The 27,241-nt window shown below is 40.6% G+C and overlaps 1 protein-coding gene and 1 long non-coding RNA gene across 2 annotated transcripts in view; one reads left to right on the plus strand and one right to left on the minus strand.

The window, feature by feature from the left end:
- Nucleotides 1–1,707: 1,707 nt before the first annotated feature.
- On the minus strand, nucleotides 1,708–10,061 carry LOC115307475. The gene is made up of 3 exons (XR_003915806.1): nucleotides 9,701–10,061; nucleotides 5,975–6,170; nucleotides 1,708–1,886 (listed from the first exon to the last, which is right to left on the minus strand). It is a non-coding gene; the product is annotated as an uncharacterized LOC115307475 (long non-coding RNA).
- A 14,779-nt stretch (nucleotides 10,062–24,840) lies between these two features.
- Nucleotides 24,841–27,241, plus strand: part of NSD2 (nuclear receptor binding SET domain protein 2) — a 58,009-nt gene continuing 55,608 nt past the window's right edge. The window contains exon 1 of the mRNA XM_018088651.2: nucleotides 24,841–25,462. Coding sequence (XP_017944140.1) covers nucleotides 24,866–25,462 — 597 coding nt within the window. The 5' untranslated portion in view covers nucleotides 24,841–24,865. The remainder of the gene's footprint in view (nucleotides 25,463–27,241) is intronic.

Consider the following 27,241-nt stretch of genomic DNA (forward strand, 5'->3'; position numbering starts at 1 on the left):
CATCCTCTTTCATAAAATCCACCTTTTACAAGTGTACCTAATCAGTCTTACTTTATCCTAGCCAGAAAACTGACGGGGTTATTTTAGAAAAAAAAATTTGTTATTCAGTGAATTTTGTGTCTGGTATGAATTGTTTAATTCTAGCAGATGGTAGTCTCCTCTATGCAGGAGCATTTGTCTCTTCACTGTGTGTTGCACAATGTGTATTATTCTCACCTATGAATGGGCCTGTTCCTTATTACTCCCAAAGATCAAACATTACACAATTCCTCCAGTATGGAGCTACAGTCTGAGTTACAGCTACTGCAGCCACTGTAAAAGCACTACAGCCTCAGAAAGATTATTCCTTCCTTCCTGAATACATTAGAGTGGATATACCAGGAACTAAATTTGTGCTTAAGGATAGCAGGAAGTGCCTGATTCTTTTTATGTATTTGTAGAACAGGAGGGGGAAAAAAAAAGAAAAAAAAAAAGGGGAAAAGGAGGAGATAGAGAAGAGAAAAAGATAAAAAGAAAAAAAGAGAGGCTTGGGTGGAATCATATTTAGGACATTTATTCCTTCAACTATATGGACACAGTCTTCAAGAGCAATAAATTAAAGTATTTATATCAAAACCTGTGTTCTCCTAGAATGACAAAGGCTTGTAAGCAGTAGACAAAAGAGAAAAAACATGGTGAATATTATTTCTGTAATCAATTGCACCATACTGGTATATGGTGCATATCAACATGTATGAATACAATACAGACAATATTTGATTCTTTGGACTAGAAAATTTAACATAAAGCCCCGTTCTGCAAACCAATCCTGGCATACTTGATTTTCAGCATGAGTTGTTTATTGAATTCTCAAACGAATGTATTTATCGTTAGGAAAATCAGAACAGCAGAGGAAGTAATATTGTCTTAGATTTCCCAATGGTGAATTAATTAGCGGAGTCAATTCTGGCCTCAGTCTGGTATCTCATCTACCAGACAACACTCGCTTCCCAATGTAATGACAGATCATCATAAAAGCTTAGCAGTGTTTTGCCAGTGCTGGTAAAGCTGATAGGGATGGGAGTGAAGGGCAGGTTGGTATCTTCTTTAACCAGTGGCATAACTATTCAGTATGAGAGATTAAGAACTAGACTTTCTTAGGATGATTATCATCACCCTCAACAACAACTATAAAAAGCTCTAAGTCAAACGGTTCTGACTCACTTATTGAAGGGTAATACCATCTGTGGAGGAAATTCTGGGCATGGGCTATCACTGGGTGGCTAATCCCCCCAGAACAGGTGCACAGCAGTTTGCCAGTCCCACATCATAGCAGGGCTGGGAGCCAGGGGCTCCAGCTCATGAAAGAGATGCCCATTGGAAAGGAGGTAGACAAAAGAAGGAAGGGCACTGCCTCTCTTGGCATCTCTCCTGAGTGGCTTCCACTTGCAAAGTTTTGGAAGAAGAATTTGGAAGCCCTTCTCCAATCAGTGTGCATCAGCAGTAATACCCTACTTGTCCTTCCCCAACAGCAAGTTCTCCTGGGCCACAGCAGCAGCTTGGGTGAAATACTTTTGCAGACAGTATGTTTGTAATTGTAAATTCAACAGATTCTCTACAAACTGTTTAATATTTTAAAATATCTCTAGAATGAGTAAGTAGCAGAACAGTCTAACCCGACTAAGGTCAAAAAACATTTATTGAGTCTGTTCAGGACAGAAGGCAGAAATATTGCAAAATTGACTTTCAAGTGAATGAACAAGGAATATAGACTCAAAAGCTCAACTCTGGCAGACGCTGAACCTGTCATTTGATCTGCAGTAGCACTTGGGTGTCTTTGTAGGTCAGCTGAAGCAGAAGGAAACCTTTCTCGAAAAGACTGCTCAACTAGTCCAAACTGGTGGCGTCTGAGTAAGAGAAAAACATTTTCTTACATTATAAGTAGTATAAATAAAATAATGTAAAGTCCTTTCACTGATTCAGACACACTTATTTAAAATTACATGTCACAGAGTTAGAAAGGACCCTAGCATCAGACCTGCACTAGACAGGCTAAAAGACTTCTTGAAGAGATTTTTTTTCAATCTGAAATATAACATACCTTTCAATATAATATTTCTGCCCAATTAAAGTAATTCCATTGATGATGAGTCTATCACAGGTTGATTATGATTACAATTTGTTGTAAACTTATTGTATTCGTTAGTTACCTGAGCTGTAAAAAATGTTAATACTAGTAATTATTAAACGTAAGAATAATGCGAAAAAAAAGATAAGGAAAAAAGAGGGAAATGAAGCTGGTTAAATGTCTGTCTCCCATCGATTGCCAGTAGCTGCTAGTGTTAAATTAAGAGGTTATTTTATTGTCCTCTGCAGCCAAGCTCAGCTATACTCCATTCAATAACTAATAATTTATGTCTTCGAGTTAATAATAATCACAATAAAAGTATTCCCCACTTTCTGGCATGCGGCGTTTATTTTAGGATATTAACACAGCAATCCAAATACAACACGTAAGACTCCCTCAGGGCTTTCTGTCTCACATCCCAGACCTTCTGTTTCTTTATAAGCTTTAACAGCCACAGTTAGAAGAGATATAAATAGTCCAAAGCACAAGAGAATCTCTCTTCCCTGACAGAATCTTTATTTACAAGCTCTACAGACCTAAGCAGGTCAAACAGTCCCTTGCTGGCAGGTTAATAAGGCCCCCCTGCCAAATAAACCCACCAGTGAACTCCACAGGGCCTACATAAATCCAAAACACTTGGACAAGACAAGATTTTCTCCCCAGGAATCATACTGAGATGGGATCCTTATAGTTCAAAAGGGGTTCATCTTTCAAACTCCAGAGTGCTTGTCTACCTGGCACATACTCATGACTGTGCAAAAGGTTTGTAAAAACTATGGCTCTTTCTTTCAGAAGACATCATTATTTAACATTTATATTTCAATATTTCAATTTCAACAGGACACCTTCATGCTGAGGGCTCCCATACTGGTGCCATAAAAACATGTAAAGCTTTTAAGTCTCTGCCCTTGAGACTTCCTTTTTAAAAGGCAAGAATAGTTGGGACATAAATGAAATCTTTAAAATTATTCAAAACTTAACATACAATTAATTCTCCAACAACGACATGAAAATGAAGTGAAAGAATATGATAACTGGTTATTTAAACCAACCTAGAAATTAATTCTCAGAAGCCACAGTAAATTTTTAAATGATTACTGGCCATTGCCAAAATGGAATTCTGTTCCGAGATCTGAGCTATTCAAACATGACTCTTGGGTAAATGTTTCCCACTGAATCAATGACTTCTTTATGTTCTTTCCTGAATCAGTCAGACCCAGCAACTATCCCAGTGTGAGCATATCCATAGACTTCTGAAAAGGCCCAGTCAATATGCTTATATTGCATTGTAAAAAGCATCTCCAAAGCACCCTCCAGATTTCTATTTGCTGTTCATACAGTCAGCAAAGTGGTAAATTCTGAGAGCATGCCTCACAACTTATTACACTCTTAGGATGGCCCCAGGAAGATGAATGCAGACAGTGGATTGTAGCTGGGCAGCAGAAGCTCTCCGGCCCAAAACACTGAAGCAGAAACCTGTGATCCATTCATGAAGGGAGCTGGTTTACCTTTCACACAGGCTGAGAACTGCAGTAGTGCCTGAGATGATTCATGAACAGAGGTATGTCCCAGCCCCAGAGGTGGCAGCAGCAATCAGAAAGGGCAATACAGGGCTGGAGAGGCAGTGTGTGTGTAGTGGCAGGGTTCACAGGTCCCATTTTAACGAGCCAGTGGAAGTCTGATAAAGTTCTTTAATGTATTGTGAAGGACACATCCATACCAGGCCTACAGGCTGCCTGCCCGTAAAAATCCTTGGGGACAGGCAAATCAGGGAGCACTTAAAAAGGCTTGCAGCAATTCCTTCCTGCAGGTCCACAGTGGGCTAGACCAGACTCCCCTCAGGCACTGGGATTACAGTTTTACAAGTGTAGATGAAGCAAGGAACACATGTAGAATGTGCGCTTAAGATGGAATGCTGTGGCAAATCACTTAGTTGCACTTTGAAGGCCTCCATGTTGGATCACCAGAGGGAATGTTCAGTTTTGAGATCCTGGTATTACAGCTCCCAGTGAGCTTGCAAGCTATCAGTGGTGTACTTTAAGTAAGAAACAAAAGTGCCTCCTCTGGGCTCTATAAAATACTTCTGGGACAAGACAAAATTTGGGGATTTTGAATCAGTTAGACTCCTGAATTCTGAGTGCCATTTAAGTGCTTATCACCTCCTTTGGACCAGTGCAAACAGTTTATTCCTGCTTTGAAGAACCAGTTCAGACACAGAAAATGCACATCACATCAGCCCTTCAGCAAACACCACATGCCCAGTCACTGCAGCAGTTGCAAAAGGAGGAGTGTTCAACACAGGGTGGCTCGTGCCCACGGCAGTGATGCTATTATTAGCACGGTGGTACTACAACCATGCCCAGCTTCAGCGTGAGGCAACGCAGGGTGGGTGAATCTTCATGTAGGCTGTGTTCTACACGCTGGCCAGGCCCAACTCCTCTTCTCTGCTGAGCACATTCTTCATTTGAATTACAGTTTAGTTCAGCTGCTGTAAATGCAGCTGAGGCAGCCTGATGTTCTCCTGCTGTATGTAAACTGGACGCAGATTTGGCCCTGGAGCCGGAACTGCCACGGTGGGATCAGTGCTGTGTGTAGGGTTGAGCTGCTGACAATGTGAGTCCTGCAGGCAGCCCAGCAGCCCTTCTGCTCCCTGCCAGGGCTAGTTCACCAGGCAGGAGTGTCTCACACAGCCCTGCACTGCCTGGCAGAGCGCACGCTCTGCTTCATTAACAATAACTGAAGCGAGCAAATAGAGCTTACAGGAGTGAGCATGTCGAGCTTGAGAAGAGTGTAAGAAAACTGTAAAATGTGCAAGAAACACATCCTACTCCTTTCAGTTTTCACTGCAGAAACAGCACAGGTGAAAATTTAGCAGTTCAGCCTGCATTTACAAGCCTGCTCATCTTATGCGTCAAATCCAGTTGTTTCAGCCCTCATTTGTCAACTACATTTGCACGTACTCAACACCAATGTAAAACGAGTGCTAGGCATCTTATATCAAGTCTCCAAACAGTTCTCAAAATTAGTTGATGTTTCTGAAAACGCCTGTCAGTGAGCATTTTTCTCAAGGCATATATACTGAGTAAATGGGATATGATCACAGCTACAATTTCTCAGTACAGGAAATTGCCAGCCACCAATATAATTAGAAACAGTTCATATGATCAAATTAATCATTCAAAAAAGAGCAATTATGGTTAACAGAATAATGGCATGCCTTAAAAAAGAATGAAATTAACCTTTAGGACTGACATAGTTACCCTCACCATTCTGTACTGAGGCAGCAAAGATTAATATATGTGCAAAATAAAACACTGCATTAGCATCTGCTGGAAACAGTAGTTGCATTATCTATCTGGCCTATTCAACCCTTAACAAACTTTATTCTTTGGCCCTGGCAAAGAGTGGAAATATCAATAGTCACTTCTCTGCCAAAATGAAGAAAAAACACTCTTCAAGACTTTCATTGCTATATAACTTACCAAATTATGATTATTGCTGACCAATAATTACATGAAGGTTAAACATAAGTCAGCCATTTGAAATGCAGAACAATTTAACATTCAAACCTACGTTATGGCTTCTCAAAAGCTAAGTGTTACAGAGTTAAGCTTTGATTATTAAAGTATTTTGGTATATATACTTCTTAATGATATTAAATTTATCTTTTAAACAGTAACATACTATTCTAACAAGAGATAGAAGAGTTAATGTGTTTTGAATGCTCAAGCTGTGTGTTTCTGCAGAGATTAGATTTATTTTATTCTGAATGTCAGCAATGTTTAAATTAAGTCATCGTGATGTTGAAGATAATTAGAGACATATAACTTCTATAGCTAAATTTATTAGCGCACTGAAGTTACTTACACCAGGCTGAAGCACGTTAGCTGCCTAGAACTGATATACAGCTGGTTTTTATCATCCAAACACTGGAAAACAGCAGGGACATGCTCCTCAGTTTTCCTTTCTCCTGGCCTCTGCCTTGCCCTGAAGATGTATCCCACTCCCTCATGTCTTCAACTTTCCTCTTCCTTTTGCTTCCTCAATTACACTTCCCTTCCTCCTGCTCAGTCCAAATGGGGCAAACACACAGATATTTGCAAGAAGAGTGACATTTACTCCATTCTTTTCCTATCTGAAAACATATCTGGTAAACAGACTGGTGTATAACTCATAGTCTGAGGAAGATTCACATTTAACTGTGTATTTTCATCAGGATATCATATCTTACTCGATCAGTATTTAAGCTATAAGCTGTAGCTGCCCGTAAGAGGCCTCTCATTAGGAGAGGGACTAATTCTGTTTGAAATTCTCTAAGTAGATTATTTTCTTTTTCCCACAGAATCAACTTACAATCAAAAAATACCATTGCTCCATTTTTATATGAGATTACACAAAACATACAAAAAGTCTGAAAAGCCCGTACCTTCTCATTTTCAAGTTAATTTAAAAGTAAAAGTGATTCTAATGCACAATGCCAAATTTTTTGAATAACCATTTTCAATGAATTTTCATTCAAATTAATTAGCAGATGTGTAAGTTCTCAAGAACACGTTTACTACTATAATTTGAGGACGAATATGCCACACTTGATATAAAATATTTTGAAACGCTGATTTAAGTTTACGCTTCATTCTTTCTTAATTCTGCAGCAGCAGCTTGCTGTCTCCATATTAAAAGGCATGCAATATGGTGCACAGCCAAGGACATAAATGCATACATGCTGATAAAGATTTTTCTTAACAGTGGTGAGGACACACAGACTGACACGCTGAAGGATCAGTGGCTCTGTCCTAGCTATACCTAACAGAGATAAGGATAGGTTCAGACAGGTTGAAAACAACGACTACTCTCTGTTAATCCGAAGGGAAAACATGGACTGCTGGCCAAAGTCAGCGCTCAGGTAATGGGCCGCCAGCTGACAGCATGAAATGGAGAGTAATGGTGACAGTAAGGACAACACTGAGCAATCCTATGCATCAACAAAACAATCCTATGCTACAACAAAAGCAATCCTATGCTGCAACAAAACAGGACAATGGGCAGCAGCAACTTTTCCAGTGTATTGGTTTGAAGTAGAACTACAATGTCTTCAGCGTTCACCCCAATAGGTGGAAAAGTTTGTGAAACAAGAAAAAACTACATTTGTAGATTCTATATGGCCTAGTACAGTCCTTATCCCATTAAACACCTGTAGTACAATAAACACTGTGGACATGCTGTGCTGGTGGTACTAACTAATTTGGAAATATTTGATTAACACATGTACTGCACTCACATAAATTCATTTTAACTCTACTTCGAGTTATCTTAACATTGCCACCAAGATAATCTGCATTCAGGAAAATATTTTACAGATTATTACACAAAATTCTGAAACAAAAAGGTAAAGGGATACAAGAAAGGAGTTCAGAAAGCAATCGATCCTTAGCATCCATATAGGAGAGAAATGTAAACACAAAGCTCCTGCCACAAAGATCTTCAATGAGATTAAATGTGCTCAAGAACTGCACCATCATTGCTATTGGCCTTTGCCAGGAGAAAGGCAAAGCTTTAGCACAGGAACTGCTGGTCCCTATTGCTTCTAATGGCCACAAGTACCCCAAAATGTGCCTCAGCCCCTTGTTAACAGGGCTGACCAAACTCTCAGAGTAGGGAGCTCTGCACTGTTGCACGGAGTAGTTCCATACACACACTACTTGATCCTGAGCTCTGCCTAACACAGTGGAACTACAGCAACTGCAATGTAGGGCCTTGGCTTTTCCAGCACTGACTGTCCCTGAGGTTGCAACAAAATTCTTCCTTCAGTTTTAGAATTTCAGCATATCCCAACATATGCCTAAAGCCAGAGGCACTAACTACAGTTATTGCTGAATAAGTGATCTTGAAAAAGTGTTTAAATTGCAAAGTATCTTTCAGCCTAGTAACTAATTGATAATCTCCAAAATATTTAAATATTTATAGGGCAATATGCGACTGCTACATTTATTTTAAATCCTTTGAGTTGAACAGAGAGACACTGATTGTGATACTGTTTAACACAATATATCCATATAAGTTGAAAGTAAGGAGCAATAAAATTTTAGATATAAGATGAAATAGGAGTCATTAATAAATGAATACTTTTATCTGCTCTAGTTATACATCTTAGATATTTCTTGGATAGGTCATTGAAACCAAAACCATTAAAAAATATTAGCCAATTCAAAAATCCCAAGAAAATACAATGAAAGAGAATAAAATCTCCAAGAGGTTCAGCCTGCAAATTTGCAACTACTAGAAACCAATTGGAAAATGTTTCCTTCAACTCTTTCAAATATAAGCTGGTAGTATTCCAGTTAAAGGTGTTAACTCCCAGCATAAGCTTTCCTGGAAATTTGCAGGGTGCGTCTTTTGGGAGGTAACTACATGGTTACAAATCTTAGTTGCATAGACAAGGCCGGTGATCTATAGGAGTTGTAAGGGCTAAGGAAGATTTGTTGTCACCTTGGCCATGATAACAAAATCCTTCCACTTATACCTTAAAGGACTGACACAAAAGGCAAACATAGGAACTGGAGTTATCTGGAGGACATTATGGATTAGTAATAAGTACAAAATAAAAATCTGTTTCTCTTTTATAAGTCTTACATAAAAATGAACTTATATCATTGGGCCTGAACACAGAGTTTATTCCCAAGAGAATGTAGATAAAGCATTTATATTATGCCAATTATTGAAAACGAACCTCATTTCTTATGAAAGTTTGGGCTTTTTTTTGGGGGGGGAACACGAAACACTCCTGCAAACGCCATATATTGTGCTTTTAATATGTTAGCATTATGGTTCAACTGTGGAAGAAAAGCACGACTATATATTCCCTTATGTAAACAACAGGATTCACATATTTGTACTTCTGTTTATTTGTATTGATACTAGTGTCTCTATTTTTAATTAGAAAGCATCTTTAATTTTTTTGTAAATGCGTTTAACTGAACTTTAGAAAGGAAGATAGATAGAATTGCCACGACTCGTAGTCCAAATTAGCTATTATAAAACGGAATGGCACTTTATCTTTCTCTTTAATGGTGTAAATCTTGTTTGTCTTACACCTTAAAGATAGCTTTTTTTTTTTTAACAGAAAGGCTCTAAAACAAGGTACCTTATCAGTACAGACAGATTTCCTTCAGCCAACTTTGAGATTAAAGTTTTAATCAGCCGACGATTAAGATTTCCATTACTAAGTAATTAGCACTAAATTCACACTGCTCAACTGTTAACTGAGAAAGGTGCACCCACCATTAAATACACATCAACAAACTCTAACATATGAAAGTAAATTAAGGTCTAAAAAAGAAAAAAATTGTCTGAGCCTTTTTGTAACAGATGGTCTAATTTCCCCATTACCCATGAAGTATGATGCCGGTGTGTTCCCCTCCTCAATTATCATCTGTTTACCTTCCCAGGAGTTGCTACAGGCCCTTAGCTACCAGGTTACTACAGTATCCATAGCACCGAAGAACTCTGTCCTCTGCCTTGTACAGAAAACACAGGTACCCAGTGCTCCATAAACTCTTCATTAAACCATCGAAAGCTGAAAAAGTTGACCATTACCTGCTTTACATTTCACAGGAATATCTGTTCCTATGATAACATGACAGCTATTTAATGATTTGACAAAAAAAAATAAATGAAATAAATAAAAAAGCTGTGCTTTCCATTGGCAAATTGCAAGCACGTGTACTTATTTTGATGCAAGCTTAAAAAAGAAAATAAAATAACCCGGGCCATACTTCCAGAAGAGACAGCCCGGGTAATCTGCAACCAGGCGCACTTGGGCTCTTACAACCACCGGACAGCCCCCAAATTGCGTGCAGTTGTTCGGAAAGTCAAAACATTTGGCTTAAATCAGGGTTTTCCAGAGAGCGCACGTGCACGGTGGCTGAGGCCAGCGGCGAGGAGGGCATTTCTACCCGGGCCCGGCATCCCACCGGGAGATAAACAACAACAACAGCGACATAAAGATATTTAAAAAAAAAAAAAAAAAAAAAAAAAAAAGATACAAGCGTTTTCCACCCCGGCGGTGGGCGGGCCCTCGGGCGCGCTCTCGCCCCACCTGGGGGCGGCGAGCCAGGCTCTCCCCCCCAGCCCCGTGGGCTGCCCCTCTCCTGTCTGTCCTGGGGCCGCCCCGCTCCCGGCCCCGCTCCGCTCCGGCCCGCTCCGGCGCGGGGCGGGCGCCGCTCTCCGCGGGCGGCGCCGTGCGGGCGCTCGCGGCGGGGGGATTTTGAAACCGGCCGCTCCGGGAGGCCGCGCGGACGGCGGCGGCCAATCAGCGGCGCGAGTTTTCGCGCTGGTTCTGAGCCGGGGAGGGGGCGGGGCCGCGCGCAGGACCCCGCCGGAGCCGCCGCCGCGCTGCTTGCTCCGCTGTGTCGCCTCGGCTCCCCCGCTCCCCGGCACCGCAGACACCGCCGCCGCCTCGCCCGGCCCCCCGCGGGAAGGATGCGATAGGGCACAGTGTCGTAGGCCGGTAGGAGAGCCGCGGCTGGCTTTCTCCCCGCACACCCCCCCCCCTCCCCGCGGGAAGGGAGAGGCACCCGGGGCACGTTCCCGCAGGCCCCGGGCGGAGGCGGAGAGCGCGGCGGGGAGGCTCGCCCGCCCGCGGGATGCTGCCGCCTTGGCCCCGCCGGCCTCGCCGCGGGCACGGGAGCGCCCTCCCCGGGCTGCGCGCGGGCCCGTATCGCCCCGCGAAGCGACTGCGGAGGCGGCGTGAGGACTGGGTCCCCTGGGCGGGGCATCCGCGGGCCCCCCCCAGGCCGCCCCGTGTCCGGGACTCCCCTCTCCGGGGCTGCGCATCCCCTCAAACTTACCGTCGGCATCGCCCGCGCAGGCCACGGCTCCCGTCTTCCCCGTGCCCTCGGAGGAGGGTTTTTTTGTTCGCACCCCATCCTCCCCCCGTTACCTGGCCCTCGCTGCGGGCCGCGGTCCCCCCGATCGCCCCTCGCCCCCCCCCCCGAGGCTGCCGCAGGATTTGTGCCGCTGGCTGGGCCCTGACTCCTGGGTGGCGGAGGAGCGGAAAGGAGCGATGCCGAGCAGGAGTCCCGGCTGTTGCAGCTTCATCCTTTTCCCCCCCTGCCCGCCTCCTCCTCCTCCTCGGCGCTGCGGGAGGTCGGGGGCAGCATAAAGGGGTAAGGGAGAGGTGCCCACCCGTCCCACCTCCCTCCCCCGGGGAATGGGGGATCAATCAGTGCAAGTCAGAAAGAAAACCGGAGGGGGGGGGACACGACCAATGGGAAGGGATAAAAAAAAAAAAAAAGCCTCCCCAGGGTTTAAACCGCCTCCTTAAGGGGTGTGGAGGCTGCAAATGTCCCCCCCGTGGCGGTGAGAGTGTGGGGAGGTGGAGGCTGCTCCTGCCCCTTCCCGCCGGGTAGGACTGGGATTGTACGGCAGCAGGAGTGAATGTAACTCTGGAAATGTATGGAGGGGGAAGCCATGTTTGATTTATTCCTCCACTAAACAGTGGTGTGATGATTCTTCCACTTACACCCTTCTGCAGTCCATCCTGGACCGGTATGGGAGGAGAGCCTTGTTAGGAAAACGGGAAGGAAACATTCCTGTGAAGTCGTGCGGGCTCGTTGGCTCAATCTTCATTAACTATAGGGGGGTAGGGCTCTTGTAACTTGGATTGATATTTGTGTGGTAAAAGAGCCTGGGGAACTTGTATTCCCAAGGCCATAGTTACAGCTCATCTGCTGTGGCTTTACCGCTCTGGGGGTGGAGAAGGGAATTTGCCATACTTCTTGAACATATTTATACTTGCTTTTTGGTTTTGGCTTTTTTTTTTTTTTTAATATGTCGGCTGAAACGGGGAGTAAACACTATTAAGGGTAGGGAGATGGTAAACACCATATTTAAACACATTTCAGAGAAAATGGGCTTCTTGCTAACAGACATTAAGCAAGCAAGAGGCTGGTATCAGTCATTGCCCATGTATTTCGTGTGTGTGAATAGTTTCTTGTTGGCATTTGCTTTAAAGTGGATTTATTCTGATTGTTAAATTTAGGAGCTAGTGCTGTCCACACTGAGTAAGCTAAAGAGGTCCGTTTAAAAAAAAAAAAAAGGAAGATACGTTTGCTTTTAGCCTTTTCATATATCCAAGGAAGGTAACTGTAAACACTGTAGGGTGGCAGTGAAGTTTGTAATAGATTTTGCAAAGAGTCCTTGCTGGTGACTTAGAGCAGACATATATATGCTTACTAAAAATCCGTACACATGGAATGTGTGGCTTCAGCTGCAAGAATAAATTGGTTCTTTACTAAAATGTTTTGTGTGTTAGTAGAATCTTTGTAAATTTATTGCTGAAGCTGTTATTTGCTTGTTTGCTGTGGGAATTTCACTCGGGAAATGCAGCATATCAACCTTAATAAACTCCTCAGTTTCACAGTGTGGTATTATTTGACTGTTGGATGTAATCATTGAATTAAACCACTGTTTTTCAGGGCTTCTCAGGGCTCAGTACTTAAAGTATGTGCAATTTTTGGTTGCTTTAGTAAGCATCTATACCTCATACATTAAAACATATCAGGATTTTTGTCTAGGATGCAGCCATCAGAAAATCTGACAGTTTTTTTCAGTATGTGAATATAAATACTCCGAATATTCCTGGAGACTATATGGCTAGTTGTTGTGAAGGTTACTGGACTATCCACCCTCATACATGCTTGGAAAAATCCAGATATTAAAATTACAGTAAAACTTACTAATTTATCAAATATTATTTGAAAATGTCAGAAGAAACTAGGTCATTGTACTTAAAGGGTATATATTTAAAGTAGTTTAGAAAACGGAAAACAAATGTGAAATATATTTCTTTTTAGTTCAATATGAATCCAATAAATGGCTAGTAAGAATAAAAAAAATTGTGCTTTACTGTCTGTAGGGCTTCGTGCCTTTTCTGAAGCCAGTGGTGGTTTTGCAGGGAAGACTACTGCATTTTAATTACTGCCTGCATGCAATAGACTGGGTATTAGAGCAAAAACAACCCCACTTGGGTTTAGGCTGGAAGCAGAAATGATTGATGGGGGGGTGGCTTTCTGATATTTGGATGGTGAAATGAATATACGTATGTACATGTTTCTTCACATGTATATATATATACATATATATGTGAGTTTGTGTCCAAAACATTGCAGCAATAAAATAGCAAAGGAATGGCATGAAGGGATTATTTTTCAGTGCCCTATTGTTTGTGGCCCTTTCACCTCTCACTTTTGCACTGAGCCTGCTTTTTGTTCCACTGGTATCAGGATGTTTCCCGAGCGAGGTCTTGTTTCTCCAGCCTGATAAATGTCTGTATTTCCTTGTGGTCGATCAAAGCCTTGGGACTCCATCCGTGTGTGCATAAAGGTTCCCCTGCTCTGGTCAGATTCCTGCATCGAGGATGTAGCGTGTGATGAGGAGAAGATACAGCAGAATTCTCGCAGCATTTCAGTCGCATCTGGTCATTCCTGCTTACATAACTGCAAGACTTCTCTTAGGTTTTAAGCATAGAAGATGGTTTGATGCATGAAAATTGCAAGTATTTTCTGTGTAGAGCAAGGTAAAGGGCCTGGGCTTTTCTGGGAAAAAAATTTTTACTTCTCCTCAGGAGCACTGTGCTGCACAGTGAGAAGCATCCACTAAATGGTATTGCTGAAAAAACATAATTCCCTAACAGTCAGTAATCAGGCATCAATAAAGAAATGCTCGGGTGGAACTAATAATAATGCAGTAGATAATGATGACTGCGTGTTTTAATACTATGTTTGTGGCTATAGCGTTTGAGCTCTTTCATTGCTTTTCTGCAAAGACAAATGAAATGGCCTCACGGTTGAGTAGATACAATAGATCTGGTATAATTCTCAAATCTTGCCTTTGGATGAAGGAATAATGGAGATCATTGACTCACAGAATGGTTTGGGTTGGAAGGGACCTTAAAGACCATCTAGTTCCGACTCCCCTGCCTTGGACAGGGACACCTTGCACCAGACCAGGTTGCTCAGAGCCCCATCTCAAGTGGATCTAAGTGAATCAGTAAGTCCCACATTTCTAGGGAACATCGCTTTCAAGTTAGGATGTAGCTTTGAGAAATGTCTTCACCGAGGATATTCTGGAATCTTGGTGGTGTAAATGTGAGGCGGAGATGGAATATGGCACCAGGATAAGCAGTCAGGTGGTAAAGTGGAGAGAGAAAATAATTTCTCATCTGAGCTTGGCAGGGGAGTCTGAATTTCCTGTGGTGCTTAATTGTGGAGAATTTGGGAGAAAAGGGGTGGGTAAGGAGAGCCTTGTTCACATGCCAGTAGTCACCCTGCTGGCTGTAAATTCATGTAGCTGGTTGAATGGGTTGGTCAGCTATTTTATACAGTTAATGGTTACTTGTAAAGTTTTGGTTCTGAGAACATTTTTGAAGGAAAAGTGAGAAACTACCTAGGTTCTCCCTTCCTTGCACATTCAAATTAGCTTCTCTATGACATGCAGTCATTGGAGGTACTAAGATAGCTATATAAATGTATTTACCTTTTTCCTTTCATTTTGCACTGACAGAAATTACTAAAGTGATACACCAGGTGTTACTTTTAATGTTTTTATGAAGTTTGGTGACATCTGTAACAGATATTTTATATTTTCTAGTGTCAGCTGAAAGAGAAGCTTTTGGAATGTGTTAGAAGGAAAAGGTAGACCTTACTCTATTCTGTTGTCCTTCTGGTTGAATAGTAAACTACAAAAATACACAAGATTTCTGGAGAACAGATCATATATACTAGTACCATGTGTATGGTGATGATAGGTTAATGCCTAATCCATCATGCATTACTTTCCTAACAGGTAACTGAATCCCATTGATTCTCTGGTACATTCAAAAGTGCTACTTCTGTCCAAGGCATACAATAGATCATACCATGAACTGAATATGAATTTTATGTGCAATAAATACCCGTGAATCGTGGTTGAACCAAAAGCAGGGTTTCTGCTATCCTTCTTGCTGCTGTTAAGAATTAATACCATTGTATGGAAGTTGTTCTGATAGGAGAGTGATGTGATGAGCTACATGTGGAAAGTAGATGTTGGAAAATATTTTTGAACATTTCACAGCAATCAAGTTAGACTTAGTAAGTATGGAAGAGTGAAGTATTAGCCTATGTGTACTTCACAGTATTCATATGTTGGGCAAAATGACTTTGCCCTGTGGCACCATTGATCTAGGTTCTTGTGTTTAACGTACTTCAAAACTAATCAAATATACAAGTGACATAAAGCATGTGTTAAATTGCAAGGGTTGCTCAAGAGGTGATGGCTCAGTTTCTAGTTTTGTCCCCATCCTTTTAACTTTTCCTATTTTTATCTTAGTGAAAGAGAGCAATTTGATCTTCTTTTGAACTTTGCTATTGGACCTATTTTATGTTCATATTTGGGGTAATGATACATAGGTGGCAAATGACTGAAAAACTGTAGCATGATGTGCTGTTGAACTCGACTTTCATAGAACCTTTAACATTTTTCTTCTGCTGTCTGAAGGATACTGTCAGTTTTCTGTGTGTCTCTTTGGAGAAGCACAAGGATGTCTTGTTCTGTTGGCTGACAGAGATGGCTATTTAACTGTCTTTGTGAAACCTCTTTGGCCTGTGCCTTATACAAAATACTAAAATAGTAGCATCTCACATCTGTGCTAAAACACATAAATACCCCTGTGTTTCTTACAGAATCACAGAATATTCTGAGTTGGAAGGGATCATCGAGTCCAACTCTTAAGTGAATGGCCTGGATGGGGATTTAACATACAACTTTGGCATTATTAGCACCATGCTCTAACCAGCTGAGCTGATCTCAGAGTGTACAAGTCCTTTTTAAACGTATTTGGCCTTGAGGGCTAAGATCAGAATTCCATGTCTTCTCTGCCATAGTCAAAAACATAGCAGGAGTGGTTGTTGTCCTGATCTTGTGAGTTGTCTTAGTAAATAAGAGATACACCAAGGAGCAGATGATGAGATACTACGTGACAAAAATATATTCAAGAAAGAGGACTGAGGTTAGGGAAGATCTCATTAGAGATGTGATTTAAGCGTCATTTGAAATATTTTGAAAAGCTACTGGTAAAAGAATGAAATAGAAAGAACCTGCAGTAATGCAACCTTCTGTGATGGTGTTTGGGACCCATTTGATGTATTTATTCATTCTAATAAGTTGAAGTGTAAATGTCAATTGTGGAACTTGCCAGCCTTGGTGGGATGCCATTGGAGCAAAGATCCTGACTGCACTGGCACTCAGAAATGTCTAAATTGAGGACTTATCTCTGTAGTAAAGAATGCCTAGATTCTAGTCTGATAATAAAGACAGAGGGATTTAAGCCAAAGTATGAACCTTGTAGTGCAGTGTAGGATGAAAGATATGAATATGGATCATTTCACTATATGGAGTAGTTGCTGACAACTTTCAGTCAGATACTTCAGAATGAAATTAATGTTGTGATTTTTCTGTGGGTGCAAAATGCAGACCATCAGAATCTGGTTTATAGTAGCACTCCTGAACAAACTGGAAACAAATGCTGGGATTAAATGTGGAATGTCACTGAAACTCAGCACCAGTGCAAAAATCAAGTTGTGGGCTTAAAATGTGTAGCAGAAAGTGCATGTACGACATCTATTCCTGAGCTGAATGCTTAGCTCAAAATGGTAGTGATAGTTGAGTCTTCAGGAACTGCAAGTAAGGACAACAACTACAATTGCTTAACATGACTTATTTCTACAGTCAGAACTATTTAGATTTTCCCATGAGAGGTATGCACAACAGAATTTGTCTAAAGAACTAAATTCGATAAGACAGTGAAGTAACCCGCAAAGCTGGTGCTGTGCTGAAAGGACAGCAAAAAATGGTAAGAGATACCTGTTGCAAACCTCTCAACACAGAAGCTTTATAAAGTAGGCAAGAGGGAATTGGTTTGTTAGGAAAATGTTTTGTCTTTCTGTCTCCAAGCTAGATGGGTAAGCTATACTATATCTACAAAAACCTAAAACCCAAATGCCAGGCCTTTTACCTCAGACGTTTTTTATGTAGATGTAGCAAAAAGGAATTAAGAACCATGAGAATGGTGGTAATGCATTTTGGCAAGAGCATGGTAAAGCCCCAGCACAGGGGAATACTTCAAGTAAAGTCAGACCCAGAAAGGCCACTTCATGGCAAGTATTTGGATTTGTTGAGAGAGTGTTTAATGTTCAAAGTCTCGGGCCTTGTTTGAGTGTTCCTGGCATACATCTGCCAGTTCCGTGTGAGTGTGTTTTGCTTCAGGGTAATAGATTGATAGAATTATTAATGTAGTTGAATGTAAATGGTTTTGGTCTGTGTAAAGTAGACCAGATTTAGCACAGTATGGCCAGGATTACGTTATGTACAGTGAAGTTGTTCAGATACGGATATGTACAGTTTTTGGTGAACATCTGTAAGTAAAATTCTATGGAGTCTATTAATTACCTCTGAACTTTACCCTCCTCTTCTTTACTTAGTACCATGGGATGTGAGGTTGGATATACTGGATGAAAGAACTCATCTATTTGTACATCTTACCTGGCCACATTAGAGAGGTGCATTATCAGTGCAAGGTGCTGCTGTTTCTATAAACAACAGAAGATGTGGCTGAATGCTGCCCTGTGGTAAAGATTGTGGTGCCCACCTCTGTATACAGGCAGCTGGGCCTTCACACTATGGGCAAGGCCTCACATATCACCAGTGTCACAACACCACCTTTTACAGCGATTCCAGTGCACCAAATGAGCTTCTGGCATTTATATTCACCCACTTGGATGAACAGGTTTTAATGCTGTGATAGACAAAGATAGCAGAGCTGTCAGGGTCTGGGCAAAATGATTGCAGCCTCTGGATTAAAGTTAGTTGCTGTCTGGTCAGTTCTGGGCAGTGTTGTTGATTTCTGTAGTGGTGTAGCAGATAACATTTTGTTAACACTACCGTTTGATTCATTACTTACAACATTTTGTGGTGTCACCCCAGATTTGATCTTCCCTTCTCAGAATTTGTATGATCAGAAATTTCCATGATTGTCTCTGTGAATCTTCAGGCAGTTGCTGTGCTGTCATGACTACACATGGGAATAAGGGCAGAATCACTGGCCACAGTGAACAGGAAACAGACTGCAGTGTATTATCTGCTGCAGGAGTCTTACGTAAGCCAGAGGATCCAAGTCCTGAAGGTGTGGTGCAAGGAGTGAAGGTAGGATGCTGAAAAGAAAAAGCAGTGGGATTTAAGAAGGTATGGGAAATTAAAGTAGGCTTGGACCAGGTCAAAAAGCAGTGTAAATAAGGAACTCTTCACCTAAGTGCTAAGCTATTTGGGATTTTACTTGGTTCTTTGTTTCCAAGCTACATAGAAGCCAGGAGCACAACTCTGGCCCACCTGAGAGACAGAGAGAGACATCATTTCACTGGTGAGCAAAGACCTAGATGGCTGCATTGAGTCCTGTTTTGTTAGGGAGGGACCAGTCCCTACAGCTGAACCATTTGGAGCTCTCCAAGACACAGAAAGGTCTAAGGTTTGCATTTGAAAACATAACATTTTTACTTTTAACCATTTGTTAAGCAACTGTTGGGGGCTACCTTTTAGTGTTTATTAAATACTGGTGGTAAATCCACTAATTCCTACCATTTTAGGCACCAGTATTCTTCCCTGTTTATCTGCAGAGGAGAAGCAATTGTTTTCTGTTCAACCTCTGGTCCCACCATGGTAGTATCTATTATCTCTTCAGATAGAAATACAACATCTTAGAAGAATTTGACTTTACTCAAATCTGTCTCATCACTTCTCCACCCACCTCCAGCAGCAGGAGTGGAACTGACAAAATTAAATTTCTGCTGCAGTGGAAAAAGAATATTTCTTGCGATTTTGGAGAAAAGGAATTCATGGGGAGGAGTCCTCTTACAGAATCTTCTAACCCTGTCCTTGTCATCAAGGGTTGCTTGCAAAAACTTTTCCTGAGAAAGAACAAAAAGTCAAGTCCATCCATTTTGTAAGCTTGCTTTGTGCAGTAGCAAGTGGCATTTAAGGGGAAGAAATTACTCACCATTCTACAGTTCTTAAGTGTACAAGTTGGTATTACCTATTGCCTTCATAAGAAGGCAGTACATACTTGCTTTGGTTGATGAAAATGGACTATAATATTAAAGTTCTAAAATTTTATCCATTAGCAGGAAAAAAAAAGACAAAAACAATTGATACTTTTCCTTTTCCCCCCAAAAAACTATTGGGTGGTAAGTGCAACTGTAAGCACTCTTAAGTTTATTCACACAATTTTCAAAATGTGCTTGATCTTTTTGTGCAAATGTATAGTGCATCTCTGTCTAACATTATTGTGTACTATAAGTGTAAGGAAATTTTTATATGCCCATTTAAAAATACTTTGTAAGTCAGCCTTGTCAGCTGACTGATTAATTGTAATCATTGTATATCTACTGCAGGACTAATGAAGTATTTACTTCAGGTGCTTCTACATTAAAAATTACCTCCTTTGGACTAAGATTTCCTTTTTTTTTTTTCCTTTCTGAAGACCAGTGGTGAATTTTTAGAAAGGTTTGGTTTAATTATTTTCAATTCTCTGTCAGCTACTACAGTTAAGGTTTTCTTCATGAGAGATAATGCTTTTGAATCTTTTGGATAAAACTGGTTTGTAGCAATTTTTGGCAAACTTGCAATGCAATTTTCAGTTACGTGTTTTCTTCTGAAATTAAATTCTGTTTAGATCCTGTAGTAATCTTTTGTTATTTTAGTACAGTGAATAACAGTTTCATGAATTTACTGCATGATAGTAAATATTTCTCTACTCCTATTTGATATTTCAAGGGTATTATACCAGATAACGTGAGTAAGCATACTCAGGATCTCAAATGTATTAGCAAGAATGTGTTGTAACCTTATTAATCTCTTTAAGTATTTTGTCTCATTCTGATCTGAAATTAGGAATAACCTTTTGTCTTAAAATTGATGAGAGAATGGAGCAGACTTAACAGAAAAAGGCAGCAGCCATCTATTAGCCTTTTCAGTGCCAGCTGAAAGCCTGATTTGTAGGTAATAAAAATAGCTTTTGTAGATAAAGTTCTCTTACTGTGAATTTGTATTGAGGTGTGTCATCTTCCCCCTCTTCTCCCCCTCGCCTGCTTCAAGTAATTCACCTTAGTAAGAAAGCCCTTAGAGAAAACAAAAGTGATATTTAATAGAGATCCTTGTTGTTGGTTACTTACTCTGTTCACTCCCTTTGGCAGAATTGGAAGGAGTGGACTACTCCATTATTTCTGACACAGAAGAAAAGCATCTCTGAAATTACAGCAGATGTGGAAGAAATGACTAATAAATATCACAGAAATGATAGTGGCCTGGACAGTGAAGGAGGAATCTGACACGCAGAGTAACTGTATTTGGCTCATGACTCCTGTCAGATGATGAACTTTCAAGTAATTAATAACATTATTTATAATGTCTGCAAAATAATTTGCCTTATATAGAACCTGTTCTTTTCATATGAAAATGTGTACAAAGCTATTGCAAGGATTGTCCAGTTGTCATTGTCTGAATAAAATATCTGGAGGCCTTTCTCTGATAAGTCAAATCTTCTTTGGCATACTGAAAGCTATTTGTTCGCGAGCCAAAATATCATGTTTATTCAGCAGACTCCTTGGCTATCATGTTTTTTCCTCTTTGTTAGTGAAAATGGCACTTGTTGGGTCACCAGACATTCAATATGGGACGATACTGGTTTAAGCTCATTAGCTGCTACTAGCGTGTGGTGCTTTTGTCCCCTTCCCTTCCCTTCCCTGCCCTCCCCCAGTTTCCTTTTCAATAGATACAGAGTCATCTAGGAAAAGATAAGGGATTGCTTTTGCTTCTATGTGATACAGTGCTCCAGCATGAGTGCACTTAAATTTAACTACCAAATTTAATCACATGCTCAGCTGCTTCAGGACCTTACTCTTACAACTTGGATCAACCAGATCCTGTCCGTGATCTGTCTCACTTCATTCTTTCATGTCCTGTCTTTTAGATCTCACAGCAACACTGCTTGGTTATCTGCTGCTGATTATTTTCTCCTTGCCCATTCTTTTCTGCTCTGTCGTCCTCTTCTCACAAAGAGTCTCGTGCTTTTCCTTCCTTGTGCTGTTACCATGAATTTTTATATAGCAAAGGTGGTGCAAAATGTATCCGGCTTAAATTTTGATCTTCTTTCTTGAAACCCTTTGTTATTCTCATGTGTAGATTTGCTAACTTCTTCCATTGAACTGGACTCCACAATGTAGCTTATTTTTTGCGAGGAGGACTGATGCATATGAAAAATTTCCATCCACTGGTTGTCCTAGACATGGTGACTAACCTGCAAATTGCTCTCTACGTGTCTCATCTCCCCAGTGGGATTATATTTGCTTACAGGTACTCACGTCTATTATCTTTGCCCATTATTCTACCTCTTACTTTAAGCCTCTTCTCATGTGGTTCCATTAAATCTTTGTATGAACATGTCTATTTTTCATATTCTGTAATCTATATCTGCTGGTTCTGATAATCTTACTCTCTCAAATTCCTGTCTTTGTCTTTATTTTCCCATTTACTGTTGTCCTGGGTACCTTAACTTCCTTTTACCACTTTTACTCCTGGGCTTGTCATCTCTAGGCTCCAGCAATTTGAGGAGCCTTTTTCAGTGCTTTCAACTGGTTTTAGTGACCTATAGTCACTATTTAGTGAGAATCATTAACTGAACCTTCACTCATCGAAATTCTAAAATCTACATGCTGTGTATCTTCTGATGTTTCTGATGTTTTAGGCAAATCAAGATAACTCCTAAAAGTTCAGGGTCTTTCACTGCATGACCTTATTGGTCTTCATTTTTTTGTGATATGGAATGAGTCCCCTTAGGTTTATTAGCTAGAAAGAGAATAACTTGATTTCTTTAAGCGGTATCTTTTCACTTAGTTATCTACTGCTTGTTGTCCAGACAAGGCCTTGAGCAGTTTGCTCTGTACTGGGCCTGGCTTAAGCAAGGGGTTGGAAGAGATCATCTGGGAAAGTCCCTTCCAGCCTAAGTGATTGTGTGACTCCATGATGATTTTTATGTTTTGAAACTCTTAAAGCTATCACTTCTAATTCGTCCAGTGTTTTGAGATTGAGTGCACCAGTAACACAGTCGAATTAGATTATTTATTGCTTTTTTGAGTTGTCATGGTGTGCCTCAAACTGGATGGCTTTGTAGCTTAAAGAAGTAAGCGATGAGAGTAAGAGTTGTTATTAGGCAGGACAAAACAAACACTAGTAAATTACGAATCAAAACAAAGAGTTACAAAATGCAGATGTCTCCATCCAGAAATCCAGACCCTGATAAGCACTTAATGAAGCCATATTAAAAAACGTTTTCCAGGGATGCCCAGGAGGCGTGTTTGGTGCTGGTGCTCTGGGAGCAGCCGGGATGAGCCACCGGGAATCCCGGGGAGGCGGCGGCTGCGTCCGGCACCCACTGGAGGGCGCTGCAGCTGCACAAAGCTGCTGGTTCACATCAAAGGAAATTCAGAATTGAGATGCCCAAATCAAATCCCTGGTTTGCTCTGTTAAGAGTCTGTAGGAAGGGAGTAGAGATTTTGTGACAATTCGGTGTTTTGGGGTTTTTTTAAAGGAATTTTGCTCTCATCTCTGCAACCGTAAGTGTGAAGTGCTCCCTAGCGGGTTTGCCTTTGGCCTAGAGAGTTACAGAATTTGTCATCAGTTGCTTCTTAAAATAAATACGATTTCAGTTAAATCTGCTGAATCACAGCTTGAAACATTGTCATATCATTATCTGGTTTGAGAGTTTGTCTCATGTCCGTGCTTTCGGAGAAGGTCTTGTGAAAGGACATGAGTTCTTGTTTGGGTTAGTGAGTTCTTTGTTCTGTTCTGGTGAAGTTTTGAGTTTTCTTTTACCTCTGATTCCTCTTCAGAAAGGTTAGTATAGTTGGCTGGTTTCCACTCATTTCTTAAGAGATTTTATTGGTAATTCAGACTTTGTCTGATTAAAGAAAGATTAGAAACTTTTCTCTTGCGGATTCACTTGGAGTTCAGGAATACTTGCTCTTCTTGTTTAATGCCAACATTTCAGCCTGCTGTTTGTCCCTGGAGGGAGAACGGTTTTCATCTCTCACATGAGTCTATATAGCTAGTGTGGAGAAATATCCTTTTATCTTGTAAGTACCTTAGGTATGTTATGGAGAGGGGAGCATTTGCTAAGGAGTGATGGAGTTATGATTTTTAGTTTGTTTTTTTTTTTTATTTTATTTTCCTACATCTTCTTTGTAAATGAAAAGGTTTCATGCTTGCCAATTGCTTTGAATTCAGGCTTGATATCCTTAAGAAGCTCTGCCAGGCAAGGGCAATGCTCAGGTATGAACATTTATACGTTACTGCTCCTGTTGTAGATGTAGCAAGTATGCAAGTTGGAGGAATATTGCAGTTGTAAGCATCATTACTGTGTGCATTAATAAACAAGGTGGTGGATTCAGAAGTGATTTCTTCCATAGCAACTGGCAATTCAATAGTTATTCATCATGGTTTTTACTGTACTTTTTGGAAACATGTGAGGCTAGATTGGATGAATTTTTGATTTGATGTGACAGTTCTTGGACTTAATCATATATGAAATTGGTTACCTTGAGCATGGATAAGATGATTGCTGTGCTGAGATTTCATAATATTTATGATGATGTATTTCTCTGTATCGTGTATAAACTGGACCTGGTAATGTGAAGAATCTATGCATATGAATTTTAAAAATTGAAACCATCATCTGCCTGGTCTAGGAGCACAGAGGAGTTATTCTAACAAATTCATTTGTTTGCTACAATGGTATAATGTTGAAATAGGCAGGGTTAGCTTTTAGAACCCTTGGGAGAGCCTGCCTAGGGTGGCTAATAGTGCAGTTTTAGCTTGTGGCATGTTTGCAGATTTCTGTATGAAAAGCAGGTGTTAGATGATATTGTTGTTATGGAAAATCTGAAACTCCAGAGTTGCTTTGACCATTTAAATTTTGCACAGTATGACCACTGGCCTAAAGGATTGGCTAGGACTGGTGTTCTTGGCACAAAATGCACTTTTTCATTTGTTCATGTAGGCAGAGCCCTTTGGAGACTGAGCCTGTGGTGTTTCCTCAGGAGGTGTGCCTGGATGGAAGATTGAAGGCCTATTTGTAGAGTGAGGAAGATAAAGCTTGTGATGCTGCTGTCCATGGTGTAGGTGCTACAGGAACACGGCCTGTGGGGTTTTTGTGCTGGCACAACGTCTTAGAAATAAAAGCACCTGGTTTATGTTGTTATTAATGATATTATCTTAGCTCTAACTCCTACTAGCTTCAAACAGTGCAGTACCTTTGTGTAATTAATGTGGGCAGGACTCATGCTGTAGGTGGCTAACATGTTAAAGCTGTGATTTTGTTTTCTGCATTTGTTTAAATAACATTGATGATTCATCAATCTATTTTTCTTGGACTTTTTTGTAATGCATATTAACAGATATTGAGGTATTTTGGTTATGAAGATCACTAAATCATAGAATATGCTGAGCAAGATTGTAAGCAATGCTTTTTTTAGTAAAACTTGAACGAAGTACATTGAGTGTTATATTAGTGGTGACACATATCTATATACTTAATAGCTTTTGACATTTCTGTATTAAAAATATTCTCTCTCTTTTTGTCTTAATATAGCAGTGTAAGACTGGAAACATCTGGGCTGAATGGACTTTAGCATCAAAAGAAGTTCTCAACTGTTAGCTCAAAAAATTAAATACATCAAAATGAAGCAGGTACCGGAGATCCTCGGAAATACCAATGGGAAACCACAGAATTGTGAAGTGAATCGTGAATGTTCCGTCTACTTGGGCAAAGCACAACTTTCTGCCACTCTGCAGGAAGGGGTCATGCAAAAATATAATGGCCATGAGACTCTTCCATTCATTCCAGCTGAAAAATTGAAAGATCTGACCTCCCGCGTGTTCAACGGCGAGTCCGGGGCCCAGGATGCGAAGCTGCGCTTTGAACCCCAGGAAATAAAGGGAGTTGGAACACCACCCAACACTACTCCTATCAAGAATGGCTCCCCAGAGATAAAGCTGAAAATCACTAAAACCTACATGAATGGAAAGCCTCTTTTTGAATCTTCCATTTGTGGAGACAACGGTGCAGATGTGTCCCAGTCAGAGGAGAATGAACAGAAGCCAACAAACAAGGAGAGGAGAAACAGAAAAAGAAGCATAAAATATGACTCCTTACTTGAGCAGGGTCTTGTTGAAGCAGCATTAGTATCGAAGACTTCAAGCCCCACTGAAAAGAAGGTAGTACTTTGTTTTTTATACTCTGTCTTTTGTTAGGTTAGTTAATCAGACTGGAAGCTCAGTTCCATGTGCTCACCTTCAGGTGTTTCAGTGGGTGCTTCCCACAGACAGGTCACTTTCTGTGATTCTCTTTTTCTCAACAAAGGACAGATGCACTCCAGTTCTGGTCCCTGTTTCTTCCCTAGCCTAGGAGTACCCCATGAATTCTGTTTCCATAGCAGTAAAATAAGTCTCCAGAGCAAATCAGGGCGTGTGGAAGTGTGTGATGTATGAAGCAGAAACTTCTTCCAGACCTGAAACCAAGACAAGTTAGGGTGTGCACCTGAGCAAGGGAGCTGGGGGTGCCTCTGAGTTTAGGGATGGCCTTTAACTGCTGGACAGTGAGGTATTCTGGCTTCCTTGTAACCAGATGTTTCAGAAAAAAATCTCCTATTTCTATATTCCTTGTTCTGAATTAAATAAAAAGGTACTCAGCAGTCAGTTGGCTGATGAACTGGGCTCTTTACTGTCAGATTTTGGCAATTGGACTGGAGTCCCTACCCATATTTGTCACCTGAAAAGGGCTGGGTTTGCTTGTTATAACCTAGTGAATTGTTTTAATTGAAAACATCTAGATGTTTGTATTAGGTGTCATTAACTTTTGTAGTCAAGCTCATCTGTTTTGCTTCTTTTTAAACATGGGCAAAAATGGATATTTTACTTTTTTTAACTTGTTTTTTCAGGTTATAAATAAGAATGCTGCTGGCAGCCCTCCCCCCCCCTTTTATTTAGCTTTTGTTTCTAGACTCCATTTAAAGGAAGGTGGTTTGCAATACTTTTATCTCGGAAGAAAAACCCTACATAGCAGGAATACTTCTGTGTATATTAAGTTTCTCGGTGACTAATTCAGAATAGTGTTGTATAACAATGGTAGACGTTAATGAATGCTTTGGCTGGTTACTGTGTCCTGATTTTACACACCTTAAACACAAAATGTATGTTACAGTTTTCTGTCAAATGCAGGTTTCTAGTTAATCATAGAAAAAAAGATGGAAAAACACCTCTAAGATCAAGTCCAGCCATTAACCCAGCTCTGCCAAATTCACCCTATTGATTCTTACTTTCTACCAAGGTCACACATGCAGGGAAGAATCACACACACAGCTGCTCCATTCCCTTTTTTTATTTTATTTATTTTATTTACCCTTCTTTTCCATAAAACTGCTTAATGAGTTCACAGAACTGTGTAAACATTTTTCGAGTATCAGAAATATTTATAATTTATTTATGGTCTGAATATATTATTCATCCTAGAATGATCCATACTGATGTTTTCAGGGATGTTATTAAAGGGTTTGTTTTCTTTAATTTTGTTAAGGAGAATGTTTTAACACTAACTGGTTCAGACTTTTCCGAATTACTACTCAGGTAAAAGATGCAGGCACAGTCAGTAATTCTTTGTCCAGTTCATTATTAATGAGGATTTTTTGGTTCTATTGGTGGTATATTTATTAGCATCAACAACTCGAGCATATTTGTGTGTGTTTGTCAGTTTGTTTTTGTTTTAGAAAGAGGAGGAGATGTTTAATGCGTCCCTCTATGCAGTTTATTCTGAAGTTTATACCTTTTACATTGGTTGTCCATTAAGGGTGGCCTTTATTTTTTCCTGGTGTGTGTGGATTATTTAAAACTACAAGAAATGTTTGTCTGGCTTCTTTGAGTTGCCTTCTGTCCAGAAATGGTGAGGAGAAAACCGTGTCAACACTGTTTCCCAGAGCGATTGAGACTTGGTGGTTGGTG

This window comes from Manacus vitellinus, unplaced genomic scaffold (assembly GCF_001715985.3).
Source record: "Manacus vitellinus isolate BGI_N305 unplaced genomic scaffold, ASM171598v3 scaffold_0_pilon, whole genome shotgun sequence".
NCBI lineage: Eukaryota > Metazoa > Chordata > Aves > Passeriformes > Pipridae > Manacus > Manacus vitellinus.